Genomic DNA, 19,611 nt, shown 5'->3' on the forward strand with positions numbered 1-19,611 from the left:
TTATCACTATGCTTCTCACCTGGGATTAATGAGGTTTATACTTAATACAGGGCACACTCGTTTTTTCTAAACCTGAATATAGAGTTCTTCAGCAATGTCTCCCCTTATTTTGCACGGGCTCATACATGCGTTATATCGTGTCTACTCTGCACTTTGTCAGGCCACACTCATCCAACGTGGGCAGTAAAGAGTTTCAGTCCCTTTATTAAAGGGAACAAACCTACCCCGATCACTGAAATTTCGAGTCAGGAATCAGCCTGTTCTCCTGTATGCATTTAGGTTTAGTTCTTAGTTGACTTTAACTTAACATTTAACATTCCTTTTATAATGAGACTCACAATCGCAGGCAACCCAAAAATAGGATGAAACAATCATAAACCTTTTTCTTTACTCCCTCCAATGGTTAAATACCATCACTATGAACAGAGTCAATCTCCCCTGCGAGGAGCCACTATATCAATTTTGTTTACTCAAAAACACAGTGAAATAAACGTGCGCGTGAATTTGAAACTATTCATCCCATTTCTTTTTCCTTGTAATACATCAACTTAGACGTGCCGACACTTGCTGTTTGCAAAAATGTGCATTATCACATAAAACATTGCCTTTTCAAAAATGATTTTATTAGTTTTATACATACACCATCTCACATGCCATATGATATACGAAACAGCAAGATGTTCACTTTTGCATTTGAGATTAGAACGTAGAGTGGAAGACCGTCGTCAGAGGTACTTCAACACAGCGTCAAAGCCGTCGTCTTAACTGTCCCGTGGAGGGGTGCAATTGCAGTCTAAGGATGTCCTCCATGGTGGATCTGTATATACATTTTATTATAGGTTTACATAAGATTTGGCGGGGGTCAACGTGAGGGGGCTGCATCATTGGGCACTTGTTGATCTTCTGCCTTTAACAGTAACTGGCTTTGCCAACACACCCCACGCAGCCTTCTAACATAACTCAGCTTTAATGACAGTTCTCGACAATCATGGAGTCCTGTTTAATTAGAAGCACATGTTAAACTAGGCCTTCTGGTGCAGAAAAGTTATCTGCATAAAGAGAGAGAGAGAGACGTGTTTTAAAGCTGCACTAAGTTGTATGTGGCAAGTATGAAGGACGTTGGGTGTGGATTTTAAAGATCTCACAGACCAAAAAATCATGAGATTAGACATGGGTCGGGTTAAGTTAAAATTTTGGTCCGTCCACTCCCTTTAATGGCATATTTTCTTCGTGGGTATGTCTTTAACTGTGTGAGTAGAATCTGATGACAATTAGGAATTTCTACCTTCTTTTTCTTGGAGTTTGTTGTTTTAAACCACCCACCCTCCAAAAGAGTGAATTAATATTTTCGAAATAAATTAGTAAGACATTAAATTTTTCACATTGTATCTATCATTTTATAATCTCCTAATCATCTGTGGAAGTTTAAATTATCAAAGTTTAGAACCGCCAGGCCAGATCTCAGGGAGGGACCAGACAGGACCACAGGAGCCAGTTTCACTCGGACTCCCAGTCAGCTCTTAGGGATCTTCTCAGGCTCCGCCTTCTCACCACACAAGTGCCCTAGGCCTCTGTCCAAGGTGGTTAGAGATAGCAGTGTGCTCCCCCTTTATGGGTATTTCAAAAGCAGGATTGATAAGCAGTAGTGTTGATCTCAAAATGCAAAATCCCAGGGATAGTGATTCAACCTTGCATGCCTACTTACCAAATTGCACTGGTCAATGCCCGCACATTAAGACCGGTTACATAACTTTCCAAGTTTGCTTTCAGTAGTATTGTTTTCCTGGTTTGGGAAGCTCAAGGTGTGCAACTTTGAGGAACAAATAAAAAAGCACAGGGGGTCATAGCCATGTTAATGTGTGCATGGAATTAAAGTTAATTAGGACAATAACCTTCTTAAGTTTCACATCTCTCGATTTCACAAGACCATTAAGTTATTGGGAAAGAATGTGCCAGTCAGCCTTCAATATGTGTATTAAACTGTTTATTTCAAGCAGATGCCTACAAACTTCAGCTAAATGAATACACAAGGGGAATTTCCAGAGCCCAGATATGTACCCTGGTTTACTGTAAACTAACAGTTAACGATAAGATGCCCTTTTGTATGCTAACACATTCATTACCTTGCTGTTTGTGTCATAATGTGAAAACCTGACTACACTTATATATTTTTACCTACAAAATGCATGCACTTATAGTGCAAATGTATGGATTGTTGTATGTCTCAACAATGCATCTTAAAAGATTGTCACTGGGCCTGTAAGAAACATAGGTCATCGTCAATTTGTTGGACACCTAATTAGAAACCTTGCTCGGTAACACATGCATTATCCCAAACTTCTCCTACAAGTAACTCTATGGGCCAGTCCTGTTTATTTCAAAGGTTGAAGTATGAGGATGTCCTTTATTATTAAACCTCACAGTATCTAATCCATTGAGTTCAAATGAGACTATCATTAAAATGCAAAGTCTTAAGGTAACCACCACAAAATAATTGAAATCATGCTCTTTTGGAAAGTGCATAGTTAAAGAAGAGTAAGATCTCTTGCTCAAAAAGAATCTTTGGTAGAGATCCTATATTCAAATGCAAACACATACAAGTTACTAAGTGAAAGAGGAGGGAGCATACCACAGTCTTTTCTGCCGCAGACTGTTGCTGCAAATTTATTATGCCATATTTCCAAATGTTCCTGTGACTTCTAAGGGTTGAATCCTACTTCTAAATGTAAGCCCGCCCTAAAACATACCATGTGGGAGGTTAGTATGCACAGCGGGTGGTGGGCTAGTACTCACCTTTGTGTTGCTTACTCCTAAGGTGGGGTGACGGTATTTTTGGAGTGGCACCTATCTCAGAAAAGTGCCACTAAATTTCATTTTGCATTCAAGTAGGGCTTTCAAAATACTCCATGATAGTATTTTTACTGCATCACTGCCGATATTTGACCAATGACTATTGCTGATCAGTTACATAAGAAGAACACCTGTGTGTGAGAAATAGGCACAGAATTGAGACACCATTTCAGTACATAGCAGAGGACAAGTCTCTTAACGTCTTGTCTTGCATTTTCTCCATATTGCTGTTTTGTGACATGGTGGAAAACCTCAGTGATCCCTAGTGTGGTTATTTAATATTTAGTGGCTGATATGTGAAGGTTTGTGATAGTCTCAAAATAACAATGTTTTTCTTGTTTAGAGAGGCACACAGTCAGACTGAAAAAAGGAGAAGAGATAAAATGAACACCTTGATTGAAGAGTTGTCTACAATGATCCCTCAGTGCAATTCTATGTCTCGTAAATTAGACAAACTTACAGTGTTGCGTATGGCTGTTCAGTACATGAAGTCCCTCAAAGGTAAGATTTAAAGTGTTTTTTCTGACATTCAAGTTTTTTCTCTGTGTTGGCTACTGTAGCCAGGACAGCAGCATAGAATGTGGGTTAGAGTTTCAGATTTATAATCACGTAGGGTCCTCCTGGTGGTATGCCAAGAGCCTCTCCACTTCTGTTCTATTTCACCTACATGAAACTAGGCAAAGCAGAGTCTAGCATTACTCCTTTTGAAAGACAATGGAAGCACCTCCTTTAAATAGGGCTGACAGCGGCCTTGTAAATAGAGGGTTAATACATGTTTGACTGTCTGGTCAATCGTTATATGCTGCTCAAAAGAGTGGAGGCTCATTTGTTTCTTTGAGATTACTTTAAAATCCTACAGAGAAAATACTGATACTCAAGAATCCTGCAGGCCCAGGAAGTTCAATAAACTACTGAGAATGGAGAATGTGCTGGCTTACTTGTCACACTCTTTCAGACTTTGACCATGAGAATCATTTTAAAGAACCCAACTTTGCAATTTTACACCTATACCAGAAATTGGCTCTGCGCAATGCTTTTACTATTTACTGCTTTTTAAAATTAAATTCCAGTCTGGTCCGAGCCTGGTTGGTGGGGAGAGCGAACAGAGGCCTTGACAGATAGCATTGAATTTTACTCACCACCTTATCAGGGAAACTGGAAATAATTCAATGCCATATGACTGTTTGGCATGTAATTAGCTTTGATGATGTTCTGGTGTCTAACAACTGGTAATGCTTATATATTTTTAAACATGTGAGATAATGTGAAAATAAGTGTGTCTTCTTTTCTAGGATCTTTGCGTGAATATTTTTAATGAATCCGAGTTTTTGAAAATGTGAACTGTTTGTTCATTCGAATCTTCATGTACATTTTTTGTAGTATTAAATGAGTGCAGAAAGGTTTGGAATCATTTAATACTACAGATAGAGAAATAAGTTCAGGTATATGATGCTTTACTTCTAGGTATTCTTTAGAAACCCAGACATATTACAGAATCTCAAATTCCTTGCCTAAAACTGCAACATCATTTAATGAGCAGGCCCATTTGCTTACAGAGCCTTACAACATTGCCATGTGTTAATGGGTTAGGGAAGCATCATAGTTCCAGCCTCCTTGGTGTACATTTCCTGTATGATTATATTTTCAGCAAGAAGATAATGCCATCTGTGAGAGAGGAAGAAGCTGTATTCAAAGGCAACAGATGCAGGCTTCATGGGCAAATGAATGGCTCAAAAAACAGGAAGGATAGATTTGTAGCCCAATTTAAAGTATACTGGCATGTGTTGAGACATTTCCAAATTATTTGTAGTTGCCACACAGAGTGCTGCTGTTTCCTCAAGGATGACATAGAACACCAATAATCCCAAGGCATAAGCTCATACGTTATGTTCATATTTCATCATGATCAAAATTTCCCAGATATTTGTTAATTTCATTGTGGAGAATTTTTCACAAACAGTGATGATGTTTCATAAAACTATCAGACCAAAGCTATATAAAAAACTTTCACTTTACTGTTGTGTTTACACCTTGCTGCCCAGATTCTTATACATACGATTTTGAGCTTCTAGCATGATTTCATTTGTGAGCATTAAGGACATTAAATATATTTTTCTAAAAGTTTAATAGGATTGTTTTAAAGAATAAACATATTACAAAGAGTAAGCAATGAACAAAGCATATTGAGCAAAAGCTTATTGAAAAGTAAGCAATAAAACAGAGTAGAGAGCTACTTACATTTTAACAAAATCAAAGGGAAGGGGGGAGGGAAGGAACATGATCTAAATCTGCAACTGAATATTGAGTAACTTAGCATATGTTTGTAGGACCAAGAAACAATTAAGATATCTAAAAAACAATCCAGTGGTGAAAAATAATGAAGAAGAGAAAACAAAAAGCAGAGAAAATTAACAATTTACAGAGGTTTAACATTTTCGGAACATTTACAAGACAAAGGCATAGTTAAAATCTTATCTAAATAGTTAGTCAATGGTGACCAATATAAATCTCTGTTAACAAACGGTTTGCTAGGAGAGGCAAATGCAATATCCAATCTGTGGTAATGACAAACATTATTCCACCAATTCTTAACTGACAGCTTAGATGAACATTTCCAATTAATTGTAATTTGTTGAAAAGCTAGAGCTAACATAAGGTCAAATATACCCTTTTCATGTACAGTAACACTAAAGAATCTGGTAAACCTCCTATAACAAGAATAACATTAGACAGAGGAAAATGTAAATTAAAGATATGCGATATACAACACCAAATATTTCCCCAAAAGGAAGCTACAACAGGGCAGGTGGATAGAAGATGCATCAAATCAGCCAAGGGAAAATCACATGCCTGACATGTCTTATTATTAGTGTGTGATATATTAGCTATGGATAAAGAAGTCAAATTCAATCTATGATATTGAAAGAACATAGATTGAGTGGTAGAGGTGGACCTAGAAATTGTTAAAGAACGAGCCCAGAGTTTGTTCCAGAAGTCTCTGCTCCAAACACAACCCAAATCTGATTCCCAAGTAAGTTCTATTTTAGATTTAGAATGGTCTGGATCTGGGGCTGAAAGATATTTATACATCAGTGATGCTTTTGGAAGAGATGTAAGTATTGTGAGAAGTTAGTCTTCTGTGTAAATGGAGTCATCAGAAGGGAAGACATAGAAAACGTCTAGAATGATTTCCATAAGAATGAAGAGTTTGTGCCAAAACAAATGAGGACACCTAATAGTGACTTGACATTGAGGAAAAGAACAAACCGTGTACCCAAACTATTCCCCTAAGTCGCCAAGATTTCCAATAAAGGGGCCTATTGTGAATGGTGATGGGACTGTTATACCAAAGGGAAAACTGTAGGAAAGAATCTCTAGAGATGATCTTTAGTTGACAATGAGGCTGTAACCTTGAACATGTATGTTTAAACATGGAAGAGAAGTGACATTAGTCTTTGTGGAAAAAGCAACAACTTTGTTTACAGAAAAAGATGCCAGTAAGGAACGTTAAATGGTATCCCATAATGGTGTTAAGAGGGAGGGTACTGCAAGAAGCCATTTAGATGCTTGCATGAGACAAAAGGCCTTATGGTAAAGGCAAAATCAGGAAAGTTCACTCCTTCGGCCGATTTTGGTTTCCTAAAATTTGCTAATGCTATTCTGAATTTCTGTCTCATCAGTATTGGTTTTATATCCTGAAAAAAGGGAAAAATCAGAAATTTCTTGCAATACAGGGGGAATAGAAGTCTCAGGGTTTAATACAAAAAGCAAAATATCCACATGGGCGGACAGCTTCAAATTGTGTTCACCATAAAGAAAATCAGAGGTAGTTATTCTGACGAATATGGGACAAAAAGTGTTTAAAAGCTAAAATAAATAAAAGTGGGGATGGGGACAAACTTGATGCTCACCTCGCTGTAATGGGAATTATTGAGAGATAAGTACATTAACTAATGCAGAAGCACTTGGTGCTGTATAAAGCAAAGGATAAGGGAAAAATATTTAGGACCAAAACCATGCCATTGATGAGCTTGAATTAAAAAAGGCAAGTCCACTCTATCATACGCCTTCTCTGTGTCAATACAAACTGCAGCTAAGGAATAAGAGAGTGGAAGCCTTGTTTAACAACCTAAAAAATAACAGAGAATTATCTGAAGTTAATCTGCTCTTAACAAAGCCATATTGCCCTTAACCGATTAAATCCGGCAATAAAGGATTAAGTCGCAAAGCAAGCAGTTTAATAAAAATGTTGGAATCCACTTTTACGAGAAATATATGGTATTAATTCTTACATTGCATAGGATCCTGACCCTCTTTATGGATTAGGCATATAATGACTTCTTGGAAAGTGCCACATGCTTTGCCAGTGGCATAGAAATATTTAAAAATTTGTAAGAGTTTAAGAAGTATTAAGTTTGAAAAATGTATGTTAAATTGGACCGTAAACCCATCTGGCCTTGGGCTTTTACCTATTTTAAGGAGAGTTAGAAATCTAGATAACTTCAGGAGCGATAAATCAGATTCCTGAGATGTTAAAACAGTGTTGTAAATCAACACAACCACTGAAATTCACCAGTTAGAGTTATCTCAAATAACTATAACTTGTGCTGTAAAGTAACTATAACTCACTCCCCCGCCATGCACAGTGTCTTCATCAATTATGTAATTTCTGATTTTGCAGTCATGTTATCAATGATGTCATAGAACTGTGTCATGAGTGTTGTAATATGAGAGGTTATCAGTAGTGTATGGCAAGAGCACCACATTTCTTTTCATGGTGTGGCCAGCGAATCCAAGTGTGAGCGTACACAGAAGCCCTCAATCCTGTGGGATCGAGGTGGCTGACGGGGGAAAAAAGCCCCCTCCGCAAATTGTATTGCTCTATTTTTTTCAATGTTATGATTGCAGGACTCTCGCGAGAGTCCAATGAACCCAACTGTCCTGATATACAAACTATTTGAACCTTAATTTCTTAAAAACAACTGAATGTATATATGTATATATATATATATATATATATATATATATATATATATATATAGCTACCTGTAGGCAAGACCTATATACGAATATTTCTGGAAAAGTGCATCATTGAGAAGAGCAATAAACAAGGGTTAAACTGTAGATTAAGATGCACACAAGGCATGGAAATTAAAATATCTGGTGTAGTGGATTGGGAGCCAGGTTAGGGTAATACAAGTAGGAGTGAGATTAGCAAAAAAAGGACAAATACAAAGCAGCAACATGCAAAATGGAGAGGGTGCAGCACTGGAGAGAGAGAGGGGAAGACTGATTAGGAGCGAAGGGTGATCAAGATTAACATGTCAAGGGTAATCATCATGCTAAATTGAGGCTTAAAGTTTGTCCCATGTGACCCAAATGTGTTCTAAAATGGGCATGGGAATTTAAACTGGAAATTAGGTGATTTACGTGATTTTTATTTCTCTTGCTTTAAAACTTTCAGAATAGGTTTGATCTAGTTCATGTCTGTTTATTTGATTTGCAGGTACCAGAAGGTATTATGCAGAAGACAGTTACAAACCTTCGTTTTTACAGGACGATGAGCTGAGACACCTCATCCTCAGGGTTAGTAAAGAGACAATGATAGTATTTACATTATTGCATATTTTTTAAGACCTCAGTGGTTGTGGGTCAGTCCTTGATCAAATGCCTACTCACTAATCTTGTTTTGGTGTTAATCTGTGTATGTAATGCTTTAAATTTAAAGGACAAGTAAGATATTTGTAATTGCAATGTAGTATTCTTGTCAATTCTATACATAAGTGGAGTTTCTTAGGAAAATATAAGTTTAAATTAGGTATTTTCTGAATGAACAACCCAGCCTACTACTTTTTACACAGAAAACATTTTCTGTTTTGACATACATTCTATTTCAAAACGTTTAAAAATGCAGGTAGTGTTTGATTAGCAGCATTAACATTATGTTTATAAATATACAGGAAGATATTTTGATACAGAATGCGGTCAGTAACTTTGAATGGAGAAATACCTTTAAAAAAGGCTTTCCCCTTTATCACTTATAGTATTTTATCAGAATGATTTATTAAATAAACACAGAAAATGCTTACATAACCACTGGTCAGACTTTTTTGAACTTATTATTTTAGACCAAATTCTTTACAAATGTTGTTTAATTATTACAGTACAGTAGCATCAAGCTCACTCATCCGAATCACGTCCTGTACTTGTTTTAATTTGAGCACCCTTTTAATTTGTGTTAGCACTCGCTGTAACTTGCTGGGGAAAATTGTTAATAACAGTGATTTATCACGTGGAAATAATGATCTGAATTACAGCTTTGCCAGTACTGCCATCTGATTGGACTTGGGTAGGACCAATCAAGAGAATAGGGAGGGAGCCTGTTAGAGCTCGCAGCCGATAAAACTCAGGCAATGAAGTGGATGCGCAAGTAACAGTAGCATGATGCTCACTCATCTGAATCACGTTCTGCACTTGTTTTAATACGAGCATGCTTTCAATTTGTGTTAGAAATCGCCGTATCTTGTTGCGAAAAACTCTTTATAATGGTAATTTTAACTCGGGGAAATCGTGAACTGCATTACAGCTTTGCCAATGCTGTCATCTGATTTGACTTAGGCTGAACCGATCAGGAGAATAGGCCCGGAGCCTTTTAGAGCTCGCAGCCCATTTAATGCGGGCAACTAAATGGATGTGCAGCTGGAGCGCCGAAGACGTGTCAAAGGCAAGCCTGTCTGTTCCTTTTTGTGCCATTATGGGCCAGGTGTCAGCCACTAGCCCAAACACTATATTACTCCTCAGAGGAACTCAGCCATCTTTAATCACCTAGCTATCAATTAGCTCCCTCCACCATAGTAAAGTTACAAACTTGAACATCTTAAAGAGTTTTACCTCTGGCACTAAATTCTCCCAACCAACCATGCACCATGCCTTCGACACACTTAAAAACTCTGATACCTCCAACACAGAACAACTTTTGGTTGTTTATCTCCATACTAGATCTATGGTCAAGCACCAGACCAAAATCTTCCATCTACTCAACCTCGAATCTCCAGATATATTATTTTGAAACGTAACCTAGTTAACACAAGAATCCTCGCCAAATCCTGTTAATTGGTGATCTTAATTATTGGGCAAATGAGGAATCTGGAGGGTCCTCCTCTGAAAAGCTAACAGACTTGCTCAGCAATCTTAATCTTAAACACCATGTATTCTTACCTACTTACAACAAAGGCCACACATTAGACCCTGTATGGTCTAGCTATTTATCTTTGCTTAATCTTTCTATCACCCCATGTGTATGGTCCTACCACTAATTAGTTAAATTTTCTTTAACTGGATTGACCCCATCGAAAAATTCCCGCTTGCCCTGTAATTCTTTCCAGAAACTGGTCCAGGGTGGACATCAATTCCTTCTGCGAATCCCTATTGCTCACTTCACCCAAACCTTACAATAACATTAATCACCACAAGGAAGCATTTACTAACTGGCTAAATACTGCCAGCAATATCCACACCCCCTTTCGGAAATTCAAACCGGTCAGACGCCATCCGGCATCCAAAGGGTTTTCTGATTACCTAAAAACAGCCAAATCTTCACTTCGTCGCTCAGAACGCAAATGGCAGACTAACTATTCATCCGATAATAAGGAAGCCTGTCTATAAGGATATAAAAGTTTAATCAAACAAGCAAAAGCTGTGTTCTTTTCCAATAGAATATTAAACTCAGTGAATAATTCAAAGAAAATCTTTAACATAGTCTCTGAATTATCAAATCCCGACACTCTGACCATACCTTTCCTTCCTGAGCAGAATTTGACACTCTTAACTCTTTCTTCATTTCAAAGATTAAGACAATAAAGGACTGCATACTGGCTAGCTCTTTCCCGAACCTTGTACCACCTGATCTAAGAAACCAGCTTACTCTATCTGAATTTCCTGCTGTCAGCAAGGATTGCCTCATGGACCTGCTATTAAAAGTCAAATCTGGATCCCAAAATTTCATCTGTCTCCCAAAAATCCTGAAAACTGTCTTTTTACACTTTCCTGACTAAGCCATTTCTCTCCTCAGTCAGTCCCTCAGTCAACGCACAGTATCAGACATTTTCAAGGAGGCAATAGTAGTCCCACTACAAAAGAAATCCAGTGAGGAGCCACTTATCTTGAAAAATTATTGGTCAATCTTCTTGTGTTCATATTTGGCAAAGGTGCTTGAAGCACATGTTGCCAGACACCTCTGCTAGTTCTTAGTGGAATCTAAGTTGCTTGCGTCACATTAGTCAGGTTTTCAGCTGTTTTTTTCTCATCTGAAGCTACCATTCTCTCAGTTGTAGATGACATGCAGGAGGTAGCTGACAGAGGCACCAACCAGTTGTTTTGGTCCTTATAGATCTTTCGCCGGCTATCTTCTGGAGTTCCTATGGGTCGTCCCTGTCCCCTCACCTCATCAACCTGTATATTCTTCCCCTAGTGCATTCTCTTGAGAAGATGAATGTCGGAATATATAACAATGCTGATGATAGGAAGATACTCTTCATTATTGATACTTCTTTGAAACAAAGGAAATATTTCAAAACTCTATGCAATTTATCAGAGACTAGATAAGCAGCAACTAACTAAAAGTCAATTCTGATAAAACAGAAATTGTCATAACTCAAAACAAAACAATGATGTAACCCTTCCTTCTGCCCCTGATGGGTGCCCCTCCCCAACCCAAGCACTCTGTTAAGTCTAGGAGTCTTCATCGACAAAGATCTATTGATGAACCCTAATTAGGAGCAGTTTTATCCTCCTGCTTTCTACAACTGCATAAAATCAAGAATATTGGCAAGTTCCTCACATTTGAAGCCCTGGTTCAAGTTATTTTTGCCTTATTCATCTCACGAATTGACTATGCAAACTCTTTTTATCTTGGCCATCCTAAATACCTTTTCTTGCAGACTCCAACTAGCACTAAACCAGGTGCCCAGACTAACATTTTCAACAGTTCCTGGTGAGGAAGATTCATTGGTTACAGATTTAACAAAGTACCATCTTTAAGACCAGCTGTATTATTTTCAAATCCATCTATGGTAGGAGTCCCACCTTCATGTCATCTAGAACTTAAAAAAATATACTCCCAACCGTAACTAAAGGTCCACTCGGGAATCTCCTCTCTACTCCATCATTTAATAAGCACAGACAGGGAGGCTCACGTTTCTCTGTCCTTGCCCCCCACATTTGGTACTTATTTCCTCAAGAGATAAGATCCACCTCTTACCACCTGATATTCAGGCAACTCTTCAAGACTTGGCTACATAACACCTTCGCTGCGGCGGCTATTCCGCCTCAGCGCTAAGGGGGCGGGGGGGGGGCTGCGCGGCACTCACACGCTGGTGACGGAACCGCTCCGTCACCAGCCTCGGGTGAGCTGTGCTGATGACGGAGCGGTTCCGTCATGGCCCCGCCCGCTTAATAGAAGGCGCAGGCGCGAAATCAGCGCCACGCAGGCACGTCGGGCGGGCCATGACGGAACCGCTCCGTCATCAGCACAGCGCCACCGCGGCTGATGACGGAACGGTTCCGTCAACAGCGTCGAAGAGGTTAAACAAGCCTATGACTAATTGTTTTGAGGAGGGTTCTGCTTTTACCTAGCACAAAGAAACCGACTGATGCACTCTATAAAACCCTGTAACATAATAACATAACATTATTAACAATTTACTGATACCTTTTGTGTGTACGCTTAGTACAGGCACAGAAGCAAACATCTGGAAGGGGTTGCTTGCTTTATACGTTTACAATTATCGTTAATTATGATTTCTCTTTCATTGCAAGTGATTGACCATGCACCCACCTTGTTCTCTGCTTGGTCATTTCGATGCGTACTTCTTCATTAGCACCAAGTAGTTCACCTGCAAAAATCTGCATTGATTTGTTTGTTTTCGTTTTCCAATGTCATGTTAGTTCATTAAGTGTGCATTTTGTCTCCTAGGCTGCAGATGGGTTCCTCTTTGTCATTGGATGTGATCGAGGGAAAATTCTCTTTGTCTCTGAATCAATCTCCAAAATACTAAACTATAGTCAGGTAGGAGAACTTTACTTATTTTGTCTAAGTAAAGTGACTTAGGTAAAAAAAACTATTTACATACATGAGTTAAATCGCATGGTAAACATACTAAGGTTACTATTCTTAATTTTCCCTTTGTTTGGCTCCTTTATCAGTGTAATAAATGCACCATGTACTATTTCTGTTTCAATTCTGTGTGTGGCGATCAATTCAGCTGTTTTGTTTTTAATTAAATGTAAAACTGCCATGCAGAAAGGCTTGCCTGTTTATTGAAGCCCCATTTCTGAGTTATCCAGATCAGATCACCAGTAGTAGATAAATGAAAATGTACACATTTATTCATCATTTATTAACAAGAGTTTTGGCCAATCTGTAGTATGTATGTGTGTGTATATATATATATATATATATATATATATATATATATATATATATATATATATATATATATATAGAACATCGTGATCAAGGGAGCATGACTCCCGAAACGCGTTGATGGATGTAATAAATACTAAATAAAAAGCCTAATTTAAAGATATCCACGTACGAGTGCCGAATGACTTCTTTGATTAAATAAAAGAAATCCTATTTGAAATACATATATATATATATATATATATATATATATATATATATATATATCACTGTACTCCCCAACAAATGAAAGACCACAAGGCTTTTTAAAATAGTCTAAGCCTCATTGTTCTATCATATAGATTTGAGACTTGGGATCGATACATTCTGTTTGTTTGCCAATATGTCCTATTTTGAGTTATTGAATCTCTTTGCATCATTCACAAATCAACACTAAGGGACTGGTTGCGATGTCGGGGGACGCAATCAGTCTGGAACCGCCTGACGTTAGGTTGCCGGTTCCAACCACAGGATTACGATGCAACCGCCCATAGGGAAGTTGCAAACATGCATTTTACAATGGTAGCTTGTGGGGCGGGCAGAAAAGGCCCACAGCATAAGCTTCCATTGTAAAATGGATGTTTTGAAACATCCCTGCACTGGGTAGGAGTGTTCTGCTTAATTCAGATACTCTGTCCATCACCACCCCCTTTTCTGAATTGCACTGTGTGGCAGGCACCTCACGGTGCAGGGATGTTTAGGGAGCCATGCTAGTGACTCCCAAAGTCACTTTCCGCCTGCCTTTTCATGGTGGGTGGACCGAAAATAAAAGGGCAGGCAGAAAGTGTTATCATAATCCCAACGGTGGAGCAGAGCCGTGCTCTGCCGTCATTAGGGGATTATGGTGCCTTCCAACGCACCAACTGGCTCCTTGAGCCTGTCCGAAGTGCCGCGGACAGTCCCTCCTCCCGATGCCTCTGCCCGCCGTGTCGTGATGCGGTGGGTGCACTGCAGGGACAGATGTTAGTGGGACCGAGACCGATGGGCCATCGGTGTCGGTCCAACTGACATCATAATCCGTGCATATGGGTTTTTCCCAAACACTGCATAGGATATAATATCATTCTAAAATAGTTGGGTATATGAGTACGTTTCCAAAGATCACCATTTCTGCATTTTTTTTAAACAATATAAGATCTAGATTTTTCTCAGTATATATGATTGTTTTGTAGAATAATTCAGCAGTTATGAAGCATTTTGTGGTTTTAAATCCATCATTCTCCATAATTCTGAAACCAGTGCAGACATGATTGATTCTTAGTATGCTGGACTGGGAACTTGCAACAGCCCTGGCAAAAATTATAAATTCCGAGACGTGTGCAGACATGCTAATTAATGCCTAGAACCAGAGCAACTCCTTCAAGTTGCAGTCGGGAGTGCGTAACATGCACCAACACTACTGGAGGCTGTCAAAACAGGCCTCCTGGGGCTCCAGCCTCCTGAGGGATTGCTTGCTGGCACGGCTGGCCAGTCTGGCCATAATTGTTAGGAATATTAATACATGCACTCCCTAAGATTGTTCGAATGTCTTAGGAGTGTAAGGGATAGTGCTACGTCTGTGTCTGTTTGACAATACCTTATAGTTTTATATAGTTCGGACTAGAACAAAAGGTATCGGGTATCAGAGCGCTTTACACGAGCACAAGTTGCGTTATATGAGGACCCATTCATTTTTGTTAGGCACAGAGAGATTACGTGATTTGCCCAGAATCACAGAATGTTGCACGTCCTTGCCGAGACTCGAACATTGTTCCCCAGATTTGAGGTTGACTGCCCTAGCCAATAGGCCAACTCCTCTCCCCATGTTTTCTCTCCTCTTGTTTTGCTCATGAAGAGTTTATTTGCCTTTCTAAGGCAAATCTTATAAAATTATCATGCATCATTAGAATCCCGAGCTCTGGTCAGTTACAGTTGATTAAATGCCTGTAAAAGAGGATTCTTTGGGCTGTGTTGTTGAAACCGTGGTCTATCAGAAAGTGTTGGAGCAGGACACAGTTTTAGACACCCTTAAAGCATCTAGCTCCAAACAGTTGTTGCAGTCCATGTGAGTGCCGGCCTCTAGCAACCATACTTTAGGAGGTAATCTGGTCACAGGCTTTAGCTCATGGTATCAATCCAGAGAAGAGAAGAAGGACACTGAATGAGTAACGGCTGGGAGGAAGGCAAGAAGGGCTCCAGCACTGATGATCAGATATCGGAGATTTTGGATACTGGCTGATAGCTTGGTAACCTCATGTTACAATTCTAATTAGATATGGCTATGCTAGTCTGCATCTGTTTGTGCTGAGGACTGAATGTTTTTTTTCACATTTAACCAAAGTAACTTTCATAGTTTATTAGCGGGGAGAATTAAGTTCTGAATCAACTTCACTAAATTGAATTTATTTGGGGTTGATGTTTCTGGACGCTCCCGTGCTTCGTACATTATTTTTGTGGCTTTTTTACTTTATTTCCTTCTGCTGAGGCGCCTGTCTGCCTTGATTGCAGCCTATCTGTCCAGCAATGTCGTTCTCTCTGTTTCATGTGTCTCCGTCTCTTTTGTCTCTCTTCTGCCTGTTGCTAACAGTCTGCACCGCATGCAGTCTCTCTGAGGCTCACTCTGCCTGCCTCCTGTCCCACCCCATCCTACTTTATCGTGCTCACAGCTGCACCTCCTCTGCCTCTCCTACGCCTGCTTGCTGCTGTTTTTTGGAGTCTTTCTAGATCTCACACAGTGTCATCTTACCCAGTTCAATAGATGTATCAGTTTAACAGTTAAAGAAATGCCAAGTGCAGGCAGCTATGTTTGATTACAAAAAAACCATTTTAGGCGCACTCCTAATTCAGTATTGCTCTATTTCCCCCCGTTTCATAATTCACCTTTTCCATGGTTACTTTTGCATAAGAGCATCGGTTTGTTTACAGTATTTACAATGGGCTTGTGAAAAGAAGCGCACACTGCATCTCACTCTGAACGCCTGTCTTTCAGGCGGAGCTGATGGGGCAGAGTCTCTTTGATTTCCTGCATCCGAAGGATGTGGCCAAGATGAAGGAGCAGCTCTCGTTATCCGATGTTTCACCAAGAGAAAAACTTATCGACGCGAAAAGTAAGCACACAGCAACTTTTTATTGTCAAGATGATGGTGCTTTGTGAAGTGAAACGTCTTATTATTTTTTTTTTTTTTAAGTATTGTTTTCACAAGCACGTGATGACTATGAATGCGTAAGACAAGCGCTCCCAAAACAGTACTAGCCACAGGCAACCAATTTAATCCCATAGTCAGACGCATGCAGACACACCTTAGTGCCAATAAATAAGGGCTACAGACAAGGACCAGTTATTCACAGTTGTGGAAGTGGTCTCTAGAGTATTGCAAAGGGGGTGGGAAATATGGGAAGGCAGACTTAATGCTCTGCTAAACCCACATTAAGCCCCCTTCACTGGCTCCCGATTCAGGAGAATGTTAACTTCAAATCCCTTTGCTTTACACACAAAATCCTCCAGGGTAAGGGTCCCCAATCTTAAGAGCTCTGATCAAACCTTACAAAGCCAATAGAAAGCTACGCTCCGACCACCTCTACTTAGCCGATACCCCCAGAATCAAGAAGGCACGTACAGGGGGCCGCCTCTTCTACAACGCCTCCTGGCTTTGGAATTCCCTGCCACTTACCATCCGCAGGGAAACCAACCTACTAACATTCCGCAAACACCTGAAAACTTGGCTCTTCCCGTAACTTCCTCTGTTCTCTAATCAACTCCGTAGCCCTGGGATGCCTCCGGGTAGGCATGCGCTATATAAATCCTATTCTAATTCCAATTCAAATAATGCAAGGAGACAAATGCTTCTTCCAGATTTGATTAAGGTCTCCGTTTTGGAGGGCCGTCGCTTGCTAAACCTAGAGTGACTTGGTGCAGCCACAAGTAGGCACAGTTTGGCAGTGGTGAGGATCATTTTTGTGGCTGAGCCTTTGGTGACTCCGCTGTCAGAAACAGAACACCGCCCGCCTATAAAGAAGGCAGAGTAACTAAATGTTGGACGAAGCATTGGTCCATTGCTTACGCATGACCCCGTACTGCCCAACTCTATATGAGCCCCAACCCTTCCTTGGTTTTACTGTCATCTGCCCCAGGAATTGCGGACTCACAAACTTCTGGCTGACTGTCTTAATAAACATAAGTTAGTATGTTCTGTAATGGGTTGCACAAAGTGAGTTATTGTGGTGAATCATAGATCAAAGTGCAAAACTTCTGACCCCTGAGAGGACTTGGTGTCTCAGGCATAGGAAGCAACGCAGCATTTTGCACCGGCTAACATAGTGGAGACACTTAAATGCAATGGGATCTTTTCATGCCCTCTTTCCCTTCATCGCTTTTCAAGGCAGCGAAACCAATGGATACGCTCCTTTCCTTCTAGAACATAAACACACAGAGAAAGACTTAACCACTAACTTGGACTCCTACTATAAAGGAGGTTTCCTTACCCAGAATTACTGGGTTATGTGAACCAGGAGATGCAGCAAGAAGCAGCATTTGTCTTGGTGGTCCTCCCCCCGCCCCTTCTCCGAAGTCCGCTGGAGCTGCTCAGCCATGAATGATCACTCATGCCTTTGGTAGCTAGCCACAGGATGGCAAACAAGATTGCATTGTCACAAGCACCCTGTCTGCTCCAGCTCCACTGTGCTTTGGAAAAGAGGCCAGTCAAAGGCGCTGAAACGATGGAGAGGATCAGAAAATGAAGCCATGGGATGGAGGGACCACGATTATTATGTTGTGCTGAAATGTAAATGTTCTTATGAGCGGTGTGTAAAGTATTCTGAAATGACTTGATGTTGTGTTATTTTCAAAGCGGGTATGCAAGTGCATACGGATTGCCAGGCGGGCACATCTCGACTTCACTGTGGAGCCAGGCGAGCCTTCTTCTGCCGTATGAAACGCAGAAGAGTGACAGTAAAGGAAGAGAATGAATATTTATCCAGCTCCAAGACGAAAGGTATCCTTTGCAATTAAAGCACTTTGGTCATTTCTCAACATTCATTTTGGTGATGCTGTAAAATATGTAAAATGTATTAATATAACGAGACTTCTCTTCCGGACAAAAACCTCCACCAATATTGTAAATTTGAATGTTCTGAAGAGCTCTGATTATTGTGATCTGGCTGTGTTTCTTCGTCACAGGTTCTTGCAATGTCCTTTTCCATTACCAGATTTAATCACAGAGCCCATTGTAATGTAATCTAGAAACAACCACAAGGGGGAGGTATTGATAAAATGTACCACAATATAGCACGTTATAGACCATGATAAAATGTTTATATCTTGATTTTTCGTACAATTGTTAAACCTCATTTGACATTAGAATTCGAAATATGTAGCAGTCCTGTTCAGCAGTTCAGGCCGTAATGATTTACTAATTTTAGTGTTGATTTAATTTTGTGATTTCATAATGATGATATGATATGCTGGCTTGCTAGCAGATATGTACATTGTTACCTAAGTCTCCTTATTTAGTGCCTCGATGGCCACCAAGGCCTGGTCGACACTACAGAACTATCCTTTGTCTCTTTATGTTGAGACTTTGTATCAGCTCTGTTGCTGTATACTGCCTTTGTGCTTTTTCATTCAAAGTTTATTTGATGCTGTGGTTCTGGCTCATGTCCCAATCCATTCGTTATTATACCATAAATTAGTAGGTGCAATATGATATCGCTTATGTGGATAAAGCATTATCCTATTTATGGAGTGAATTCTGACCGACCGACTATGATAGAAAGTGTAAAATATAACATATATATGTGGGTGATGTAGAATACACTCATCTAGGAGAGGAGGAGGACGCACAGATGGAGCAGCGGAGAAGACCCCTAACTACACTTTGGACCAAAGGGGTCTGCGATCCTTCACCCTCCTATGGAGCCATGAGTTCCATCACTTAGGGCTGTAAATATCAAAGCTACCTTGCAGTGGAGCACATTCACCACCTGCCCACACAGTGGACACCCTCCAACCACAGTTTGGCTAGGGTGGAGCCCTTCCCTTAGTCACACATAGGTCCTGATGAATGCCGCGGACCCACATGGGCCACCTGGCAGAAACATGTCGGCCTCTTGATATCGGTGGGGGACAATTAATACCCCAACACACCGACCAAGTTTTTAGAATACCATACAGGCGCCAGTAACATTAAAAATAATATGACGCCTGGAATGGATTTTTAACTCACTTTTTTCTTTCTTTGGGCCCCCACTTAGTTTAGAAGCGCATCCCTGTCGTCCGGTGTATGCCCGCCCTCCATCAAACCGAGTTTTTGGAGGGCGAGGAC

The 19,611-nt window shown here is 40.0% G+C and overlaps 1 protein-coding gene across 1 annotated transcript in view; it reads left to right on the forward strand.

The window, feature by feature from the left end:
- The window catches only part of BMAL2 (basic helix-loop-helix ARNT like 2), a 209,236-nt gene that overhangs the window by 142,168 nt on the left and 47,457 nt on the right, over nt 1-19,611 (forward strand). The window contains exons 5-9 of the mRNA XM_078654606.1: nt 3,194-3,351; nt 8,357-8,436; nt 12,824-12,916; nt 16,281-16,398; nt 18,139-18,282. Coding sequence (XP_078510732.1) covers nt 3,194-3,351; nt 8,357-8,436; nt 12,824-12,916; nt 16,281-16,398; nt 18,139-18,282 — 593 coding nt within the window. The remainder of the gene's footprint in view (nt 1-3,193; nt 3,352-8,356; nt 8,437-12,823; nt 12,917-16,280; nt 16,399-18,138; nt 18,283-19,611) is intronic.

The sequence above is a fragment of the Lissotriton helveticus genome, chromosome 1_1, assembly GCF_964261635.1.
Source record: "Lissotriton helveticus chromosome 1_1, aLisHel1.1, whole genome shotgun sequence".
Lineage (NCBI taxonomy): Eukaryota > Metazoa > Chordata > Amphibia > Caudata > Salamandridae > Lissotriton > Lissotriton helveticus.